The sequence below is a fragment of the Sander lucioperca genome, chromosome 16 (genome assembly GCF_008315115.2).
Source record: "Sander lucioperca isolate FBNREF2018 chromosome 16, SLUC_FBN_1.2, whole genome shotgun sequence".
NCBI classification, from domain to species: Eukaryota; Metazoa; Chordata; class Actinopteri; order Perciformes; family Percidae; genus Sander; species Sander lucioperca.
Genome location: NC_050188.1, coordinates 67,501 through 77,500, shown reverse-complemented (window position 1 = coordinate 77,500; position 10,000 = coordinate 67,501). Strand labels below are relative to the sequence as shown.

The 10,000-nt window shown below is 44.5% G+C and overlaps 2 protein-coding genes and 1 long non-coding RNA gene across 4 annotated transcripts in view; 1 reads left to right on the top strand and 2 right to left on the bottom strand.

The window, feature by feature from the left end:
* Positions 1–1,350, bottom strand: part of LOC116050060 — a 10,776-nt gene extending 9,426 nt beyond the window's left edge. The window contains exon 1 of the mRNA XM_035993403.1: positions 929–1,350. The gene's annotated coding sequence lies outside the window, so the exon portion shown is untranslated. The remainder of the gene's footprint in view (positions 1–928) is intronic.
* Positions 1–10,000, top strand: part of vps45 (vacuolar protein sorting 45 homolog) — a 19,245-nt gene that overhangs the window by 2,704 nt on the left and 6,541 nt on the right. Inside the window, exons 2-11 of one of the 2 annotated variants that reach the window (XM_035993277.1) lie at positions 1,039–1,044; positions 3,319–3,484; positions 4,434–4,568; positions 4,814–4,874; positions 5,256–5,335; positions 5,615–5,683; positions 6,788–6,925; positions 7,360–7,470; positions 8,050–8,184; positions 8,412–8,525. In XM_035993277.1, coding sequence (XP_035849170.1) covers positions 3,392–3,484; positions 4,434–4,568; positions 4,814–4,874; positions 5,256–5,335; positions 5,615–5,683; positions 6,788–6,925; positions 7,360–7,470; positions 8,050–8,184; positions 8,412–8,525 — 936 coding nt within the window. In that variant the 5' untranslated portion in view covers positions 1,039–1,044; positions 3,319–3,391. Of the gene's footprint in view, positions 1–1,038; positions 1,045–3,198; positions 3,485–4,433; positions 4,569–4,813; positions 4,875–5,255; positions 5,336–5,614; positions 5,684–6,787; positions 6,926–7,359; positions 7,471–8,049; positions 8,185–8,411; positions 8,526–10,000 lie in introns of those variants that run through there. The other variant, XM_031300092.2, reaches the window with a different exon arrangement.
* On the bottom strand, positions 3,633–7,360 carry LOC116050062. The gene is made up of 3 exons (XR_004895425.1): positions 7,033–7,360; positions 6,954–6,955; positions 3,633–3,645 (listed from the first exon to the last, which is right to left on the bottom strand). It is a non-coding gene; the product is annotated as an uncharacterized LOC116050062 (long non-coding RNA).

Below are 10,000 nucleotides of genomic sequence, written 5' to 3'. Positions count from 1 at the left end.
GTATAAGTACTTGAACTTCGTACAATCTGTAAAAAAAATAAAATGGTCTAAAACTATTTGAAATTTGTTTTCATTGAAATATATATATATATATATATATATATATATATATATATATATATATATATATATATATAAAATGGAGTAGAAAAGTAAGATACTTTTCAAGTTAATTTCTGTTTGTCTTGTTCTGTTTGTCGTCTGTAGGTTGTCCTTGGTTACTGTTTTTTGTCTTCTATATTCATAAATAAAACCATAAAAAAATGTCTGAATGTGTCTCCAGTTAAAGCAGTTTGTTGTATTATATGTCATAATATTATATAAACACCTTTAACATTATTTAATGACAAACAAACATGTTTACATGAGTCATCCTGATGACTGTTAGCTCCCAAAGCTAGCTCTGTTATTTACACTACGATGGGGGCATTCAGCTAACTTTTTACTTTCATTTTTGCATGAATAAGAATCAAACAGCACAGTATATAATAAGTTATGTGGTTTAAAGTTGCTCTCGTGAGGTTATTAACGTGCTAAGTGACCAAAAACACAACAAGAAGCTACACTTTGCTGTGAAAAGGGTTAGCTAGCTCAGTCAGTTAGCAAGCTAAGCTAACAAGCTAAAAGCTAATTTAAACACATACAGCTTCAGAGCATGCGAACTGCAGAAGACTGCTGACTTTACACCTACTTTCTGTCTACTTATCTACACTTGAGATGCTTTATAACAGACTGTGAGTCTGGTATTTTACTGCAGTAATGCTCCTGATGCACACGACACCAGCTAGCCCCCGTTCCCCCCCTCTCTCTCCCTCTCCCTTTACATTTAGCTACCACTGCTAACAAGCTAACAGCTAGCCTAGCAGCTACCAAGTGACTTCATTAACTCTGATATCCGCGTCATATAGCGAAGCAAGCGTCTGCTTACCTTATCCGGACTTTTTACGTGTCAAAAAAATACTTATTCCGAAAAAATTGCACTTTAAATGGCGTGTTTTTCCCCAAAAACACTCAGTGAATCAGTGATGTTCATGTGCTGGGTGATGTTAGCTGTAAGTTGGCACCGAGCACGCTGTTTGGGTCTATTTGCGCTGCTGTATCCCTCCGCCACTTCCTCCCTCCCCTGCTATGAATGGGAGTGAGTGGTTGCGGCGGAGTGATATCTGCGCGGAGACACAGCAGTAAACATTAATGTCGTTTTTACAAGAAAAAACACTTTAAACTAAATTCACCCTTTCGTCTTTTACCGGTTACGCGGAGACAAACGTACAATGAGACTTCGTCTTCGTAGAAACGCCGTCAACAATGTGCAGCGTTAACGTTAACGGCGAATCTAAAACGGACGTCTGCGTGCTAACAGATTAGCATGCTAACAGACTAGCATGCTTACAATGAATAGCATGCTAACGTTGCACTCCGATAAACTGTTTAAGAAAGCACCGACTGATATTCACTGTACGTGATTCAAACTTGCACATTAAACACATATAGTTAGTACGTTATAAAGCCCTTAAAATGTCCAATATTGTATGTATATATTTGTTTCTGTATGTATTGTTTATTTCTTATTAATGTTTGATTACGAATGCCCATTCACCAAGGCTAAAAAAAAGTCTCCACGTTATGTGTAACTTAATGGGGCAATAAAGCCTTTTCTGACTATGATTTTCAGGTATTTCCCTCTGAGATGAAGTGCAGTATAAGTATACAGTAGTAGAAAATGGAAATACTCAAGAAAAATACAATAGCATACCTGGAAGAACCACGTTTCTCTAAAACGGCCCTGTTTTCAGCTTTGTGACATTTTCTAGCCGATCCAAGAGGCTTTTTAAGAGGACTTTCTCAACATATAAAGGAACATTCAGGTCCGTTACTGCAGTAAAAGTACTAATACCACACTGTAAAAATACTCTGCTACAAGTACAAGTCCTGCAGTGAAAAGTTTACTTCAGTAACAGTGTGTAAGTATCTTGAGGAAAATGTAGTGAAAGTATTCAAACATAGTAGAAAGATTAAAGGATCCAACCAGCTGTGTGTTTACGGGTCTGATATGTTACTAGTAACTAAAGTAACTAGTAACTAAAGCTGTAACAGATGAATGTAGCGGAGTAACTAAAGTAACTAGTAACTAAAGCTGTAACAGATGAATGTAGTGGAGTAAAAAGAACAATATTTCTCTCTGAAATGTAGCGGAGTAGAAGTAGAAAGTGGTATGAAGAGAAAATACTCAAGTAAAGTACAAGTACCTCAACATTTGGACTGAAGTACAGTACTGGAGTAAATGTACTTAGTTACTTTCCTCGGCTGGATCTTTTTTTTTTAATCGTGATCGGAGATGTCTGTCAGTGTCACACGTGTAATTTAATTAAATTACACTCGTGTGTGTGTGTGTGTGTGTGTGTGTGTCTGTGTGTGTGTGTGTGTGTGTGTGTGTGTGTGTGTGTCTCTGTGTGTGTGTGTGTGTGTGTTTGTGTGTGTGTGTGTGATGTCTCTGTGTGTGTGTGTGTGTGTGTGTGTGTGTGTGTGTGTGTGTGTGTCTGTGTGTGTGTGTGTGTGTGTGTGTGTGTGTGTGTGTGTGTGTGTGTGTGTGTCTCTGTGTGTGTCTGTGTGTGTGTGTGTGTGTGTGTGTGTCTGTGTGTGTGTGTGTGTGTGTGTGTGTGTGTGTGTGTGTGTGTGTGTGTGTCTCTGTGTGTGTGTGTGTGTGTGTGTGTGTGTGTGTGTGTGTCTCTGTGTGTGTGTGTGTGTGTGTGTCTGTGTGTGTGTGTGTGTGTGTGTGTGTGTCTGTCTGTGTGTGTGTGTGTGTGTGTGTGTCTCTGTGTGTGTGTGTGTGTGTGTCTCTGTGTGTGTGTGTGTGTGTGTGTGTGTGTGTGTGTGTGTGTGTGTCTGTGTGTGTGTGTGTGTGTGTGTGTGTGTGTCTGTCTGTGTGTGTGTGTGTGTGTGTGTGTGTCTGTGTGTGTGTGTGTGTGTGTGTGTGTGAGCAGTATAAACTAAACTCATATATAAAAGGGGGATAAATAAACGTAATAATACATAGCTATAATAAGAATAATGCATACATTCACCATACAGCTTGGCACGTTTGTTACTTGTTTGTTTTTTACCAGTTAGACACCTCCACAACTGCGTTAATATTTACAGTCTATGGTCATTACGCAGGCGCTGTGCGTGTGACGTAACGACGCACGGACCCGGAAGGACGGAAGCTGTCCTCCGCAGCGGTGTTGTTGTTGTCGTCGCAGCAGCAGCGCAGCGGTTCTATATTTGAGAGAAAAGCTGCCGAGAGCAGACTGAAAACAGACTCCCCGCAGCTGCTGCGGCCGTCAGCGTCACGTAAGGGTCACGTTAGGCTCCATAACCGTTACTGTCGTCGTTTTATCGGTGTAGTTTAATCATGAACGTGACGCTCGCGGTGAAGCAGTACATCTCCAAGATGATTGAGAGCAGCGGGCCCGGGATGAAGGTGCTGCTCATGGACAAGGAGACGGTAAGGGACACACACTGTTACTAATACTGCACTATATATATATATATATATATATATATATATATACATATATATATATATATATATATGTAATAACACTGTTACATACTGCGCATGTCTAGTCAGTAGGGCTGCACAGTATACCGAGACGGTGAGACACACTGGCTCATTTTAATAGGCTACTTTATATAGGCTACTGTATACCTCACTGGAGTAACATGATGTGTGTGTGTGTGTGTGTGTGTGTGTGTGTGTGTGTGTGTGTGTGTGTGTGTGTGTGTGTGTCTCTGTGTGTGTCCCGTCCCTGTGTGTGTGTGTGTGTGTGTGTGTGTGTGTGTGTGGTGTGTGTGTGTGTGTGTGTCCCTGTCCCTGTGTGTGTGTGTGTGTGTCCCTGTCCCTGTGTGTGTGTGTGTGTGTGTGTGTGTGTGTGTGTGTGTGTGTGTGTCTGTCCCTGTCCCTGTGTGTTTGTGTGTCCCTGTCTCTGTGTGTCTGTGTCTTTGTGTGTGTGTGTGTGTGTGTGTGTGTCTCTGTGTGTGTGTCCCTGTGTGTGTGTCCCTGTCCCTGTGTGTGTGTGTGTGTGTGTGTGTGTGTCCCTGTCCCTGTGTGTGTGTGTGTGTGTGTGTGTGTCCCTGTGTGTGTGTCCCTGTCCCTGTGTGTGTGTGTGTGTGTGTGTGTGTGTGTGTCCCTGTGTGTGTGTGTGTGTGTGTGTGTGTGTGTGTGTGTGTGTGTGTGTGTCTGTGTCCCTGTCCCTGTGTGTTTGTGTGTCCCTGTCCCTGTGTGTCTGTGTGTGTGTGTGTGTGTGTGTGTGTGTGTGTGTGTGTGTGTGTGTGTGTGTCTCTGTCCCTGTCCCTGTGTGTGTGTGTCCCTGTGTGTCCCTTTGTGTGTGTCCCTGTCCCTGTGTGTGTGTATGTGTCCCTGTCCCTGTGTGTCCCTGTGTGTCCCTGTGTAGACCAGTATAGTGAGTGTGGTGTATACCCAGTCTGAGATCCTCCAGAAGGAGGTCTACCTGTTTGAGCGGATCGACTCTCAGAGCCGAGACAACATGAAACACCTGAAGGCCATCTGCTTCCTGAGACCAACCAAGGTACAACACCTGTCTGTCTGTCTGCCTGTCTGTCTGTCTGTCTCTCTGCCTGTCTCTCTGCCTGTCTCTCTGTCTGCCTCTCTGCCTGTCTCTCTGCCTGTCTGACTGTCTGATAATAACCTGTATAATGACTATAACTGATTGTTGTGTCTGTGTGTGTGTGTGTGTGTGTGTGTCTGTGTGTGTCTGTGTGTGTGTGTGTGTGTGTGTGTGTGTGTGTGTGTGTCTGTGTGTGTTTCCTGCAGGAGAATGTGCAGCATCTGATCCAGGAGCTGCGGAGACCCAAATACAGCGTCTACTTCATCTGTGAGAGACTGAGTGTTCACTCTGATGGTGGATCATGTGACCCACAGGGCCGTGGGGGGGGGGCACACCAGACTATTGACTATGGCTGTGTGTTGGCAAGAATCTGGTGATACGATACATGGGTCACCATTCAATATACCGCAATGAGCTAATGTTTATATGCTAAAGTAGGCCAAAGGTCAGCCATATCTATGTTGTTAGCTTCTAGCAAAAAGTCAGACACTGTTAGGCACTGCTAGGTGAGGACACTAGTGGTGTGTCTCAGCATAGCCATCTAGCGGTAGGGGGTTTAAACAACATAAACGTGAACCACTGTCTTACATGAATATTTTTGAACGTGTGTGTGTGTGTGTGTGTGTGTGTGTGTGTGTGTGTCTCCAGACTTCAGTAATGTGATCAGTAAGAGTGAGATCAAGGCTCTGGCTGAGGCCGATGAACAGGAGGTGGTGGCTGAAGTCCAGGTGAGTCCTCTGAAATACACACTAACTACACATTGTTAGTTTATTATATTATTACATATTATTATTATTATTATTAGTCAATTCATTCAAAGTCAGACAACATGAAATGAATAGAATATCAATCAACTATTAACTCTGTGTACACACCAGACGCCCAGCTTCTTTAAATGTTTTCACTTCTTTGTCTTTTGATTAGTAAAGTCAGACGTTGTGGGCACTAACAGATGAAATAATTCATATTTATTAATGAAAAATATCTGTGTGTCTGTGTGTGTACAGGAGTTCTACGGAGACTTCATCGCAGTGAACCCTCACCTTTTCTCCCTGAACCTGCAGGGGGTCGCCAGGGTGAGAACCCCCAAAACCTTCCTGTCTCTTTAATCCGCGTTCAGACCAAGCCCCCCAGGAAGAGCGCCATGTCTAAAAGCCACCGTGGGCTTAGCGGATAATGGTGGTACTGCACCCCATGGCCCAGAAAGACTTCTCACATAGACTTAGCATGGCGAAAGAAACGTCTATATTTCAGCGGATCACACCAACCTACCAGCCCGAACACTTAAAGGTCCCATGACATGGTGCTCTTTGGATGCTTTTATATAGACCTTAGTGGTCCCCTAATACTGTATCTGAAGTCTCTTTTATATAGACCTTAGTGGTCCCCTAATACTGTATCTGAAGTCTCTTTATATAGACCTTAGTGGTCCCCTAATACTGTATCTGAAGTCTCTTTATATAGACCTTAGTGGTCCCCTAATACTGTATCTGAAGTCTCTTTCCCAAAATTCAGCCTTGGTGAAGAATTACGAAAGAATCTCCTTTCACAAAAGATTTATAATGATTTTCTGTGTGTATATATTAATGTTTGTCTGTGTGTGTGTGTGTGTGTGTGTGTGTCTCTCTGTGTGTGTGTGTGTGTGTGTGTGTGTGTGTGTGTGTGTGTGTGTGTGTGTGTGTGTGTGTGTGTGTGTGTGTGTGTGTGTGTGTGTGTGTGTGTGTCTGTGTGTGTGTGTGTGTGTGTGTGTGTGTGTGTGTGTGTGTGTCTCTCTGTGTGTGTGTCTCTGTGTGTGTGTGTGTGTGTGTCTCTGTGTGTGTGTGTGTGTGTGTGTGTGTGTGTGTGTCTCTGTGTGTGTGTGTGTGTGTGTGTGTGTGTGTGTGTGTGTGTGTGTGTGTGTGTGTGTGTGTGTGTGTGTCTCTGTGTGTGTGTGTGTGTGTGTGTGTGTTGTGTGTGTGTGTGTGTGTGTGTGTGTGTGTGTGTGTGTGTCTGTGTGTGTGTGTGTGTGTGTGTGTGTCTGTGTGTGTGTGTGTGTGTCTCTGTGTGTGTGTGTGTCTGTGTGTGTGTGTGTCTCTGTGTGTGTGTGTGTGTGTCTCTGTGTGTGTGTGTGTGTGTGTGTGTGTGTGTGTGTGTGTGTGTGTGTGTGTGTGTGTGTGTGTGTGTGTGTGTGTGTGTATCAGGGTAGGAGCTGGGAGCCCTCCATGCTGTCCCGGTGTACCCAGGGTCTGACCTCCGTCCTGCTCGCTCTGAAGAAATGTCCCATGATCCGCTACCAACTGTCCTCCGACATGTCCAAACGCCTCGCCGAGAGCGTCAAGGTTTCCACGGCATCACACGCAGAAACACGTCTCAGACGCACACACACACACACACATACAATCACACACACAGGCACACAGGCAAGTGAGAAGTCTGTATGAGAAACGTAATCCAGTAAAAGATCCTTGACTTTTTCGATTAAATAAAAGCATGTGAATAAACTAAACATGTCTGGCCCTTGATGTGATTCTTATTTTCACGTGTGGCCCTCTGGGAATTTGAGTTTGACACCCCTGCTGTAGACTGAAGTGATAAAAGAAACGGTAAAACCCGTCTGTACGCACTCCGTGTAACTGAAAATGTATTTAATATCTCACAATATTGACTTAGTATGTTAATATATTGACTAATAAATAGAAAACCTTACACTTACAGAAGTTTTTTTGTATTTGTATCGTCTCACCGCTCATTGGTCCGTCTCTCCGTCCGTCAGCAAATCATCACCAAGGAGTACGAGCTGTTTGACTTCAGGAAGACGGAGGTTCCTCCTCTGCTGCTGATCCTGGACCGCAGCGACGACGCCATCACGCCGCTGCTCAACCAGGTAATACTGACAGACTCAGATTATTATTCTAAGAGTCTGACAACATTATGGGATGGATCCCTACAGAGATAGACCTTTTAGTTAAAGAGTAAGATCCTTTTAGTTTAACATGAAATCACCATCACCGAACTCCACCAGACTCCATGTAAATAATCAGGACTTTTAGTGTGTATAGAGCCAGCATATTTCCACCAGACTCCATGTAAATAATCAGGATTTACCACTCTGGTTTGGTTGAAATAAACCCTTAATTCACCCATTTACATGTGGAAATACGCTGGCTCTATACACGCTAAAAGTAGTGATTATTTACATGGAGTCTGGTGGAAATATGCTGGCTCTATACACGCTAAAAATCCTGATTATTTACATGGAGTCTGGTGGAAATATGCTGGCTCTATACACGCTAAAAGTGCTGATTATTTACATGGAGTCTGGTGGGTTTGGTGATGGTGATTTCGGGGCTGTTTCATGTTAAACTAAAAGGATATATCCCTTTAAAGTCAGATAAATTGTGTGTGTGTGTGTGTGTGTGTGTGTGTGTGTGTGTGTGTGTGTGTGTGTGTGTGTGGGGTGTAGTGGACGTACCAGGCGATGGTCCATGAGCTGATGGGTCTGAACAACAACCGGATCGACCTGTCCAGAGTGCCGGGGATCAGCAGAGACCTGAAGGAGGTGGTTCTGTCTGCAGAGAACGACGAGTTCTACGCCAACGTGAGTCTCACACACACACTCACACACACACACACACACACACACACACACACACACACACACACACACACACACACACGGAGAACAGCCAGCCTCAACCTGATGATGTCGTTCAATCATTTATATTATACTTATATAAGCTGTGTGTGTGTATGTCTCTGTGTGTGTGTGTGTGTGTGTGTCTGTGTGTGTGTGTGTGTGTGTGTGTGTCTCTGCGTGTGTATTAGAACCTGTACCTGAACTTCGGGGAGATCGGCACCAACATTAAGAACCTGATGGAAGATTTCCAGAAGAAGAAACCAAAGGACCAACAGAAGCTGGAGTCCATCAGCGACATGAAGGTCAGACCCCCAGAATGCATCGCTGCCAGGGGCGGAGCTAGACCCTCAGTACAGTGGGGGCGGAGCTCCATCACAGCGCCCATTGCTACCAAGTCATTTTAAAATTGTAACCGTTAAAAAACAAAAAAAAACGGTAAAATATCTGATGAATGCACGTTATAATGCGTCACTTGTTGAGCCAAGTAAGCCTTTATGTCAATATATAATATATGCCAGTCATGTAACAATGTTTCAGCACCACGGACAGCGACAGCTGATGGACAGCGATGGTGCTGAACAGGCCAAGAGCTCTCAATCAGCGCCACGCTATATAATGACATGGCACTTACCGGCAATTTCCACTGGATGCGGAACGTCTCCGGAACGTCGACGGAGTCATTAGGTTTCCATTAAAGTCAGTGTGTGTATTTCCACTGACTGCAGAACGTCTGCGTCCCGACTCCGTCCCAGCTCCGGCGGTCCCAGCCCTCCGGAGCAGATACACAGAGCTTCTATTTTTGCCGGACGCCGGAGAGCTCCGCAGCAGTTCAGCACACGGCAGATAGTGCGGGACAGGAAGTCGAGCACAGAAACAAAATAAAACATCCGGTTACTTTTCAAAATAAAATCCACCGTGCTCACGGCGGATCATATTTCCCTGCACTACACCTTGAAAACACAGCTCAGAGTAGTTTCCCCTCTACTCCTCTGGATGGAAACTAACTGGTGGTGGTTTTGTGGTTCTGTTTATAGAAACTACATCCTGTTATATCGCGCGAACATACGTGAATTCGCGAGATCTCGTGGTCGGCTGGCCGCAGCCGTTATGCAACAAATCCGGACCTGGTGGGTATTGACGGACGGCGGAGCACGCAGCCGTTCAGCAGCGGAGCCGGTCCGCAGACGTTCTGCATCCTGTGGAAATCCACAGTTAAGGGTGGGAAGGGTCAGTGTGACGCTGATCAGTTCAATTTTCTAAGCACAAACGGACATTTGGAAAAACAGAAAAATGGGTTCCAATATCCAATTTGTCATTTTTTTCCACCTTGACAAATTAAAAAGTTGGATCTTTAAACTGTTTTTCCAATTTTCTGTTTTTTATTCAGAGGATCAGAAATTGAGAAAATTACAAAATTGCGTCTGAGCTCCAATTATTCAATACTGCCATGGTATTCTCTCCCTCTACGTTGTGGAATATGCAGGTCATTAACTGCACATGGACCAAAAAAAACTAAAAACTGAGAGACTTTGGGGTCAGAGGTGCAACTGATGGTTTCTGAGGGGGGGGGGGTAGCTAGGCGGGGGGGGCCTTGTTGGGACGCCCAAGCACCCACGCTATCTCCGCTACTGCCTGCTCGCCTCTACTAGCCTCTACTAGCCTCTACTCGCCTCTACTCGCCTCTACTAGCCTCTACTAGCCTCTACTCGCCTCTACTAGCCTCTACTCGCCTCTACTCGCCTCTACTAGCCTCTACTAGCCTCTACTAGCCTCTACT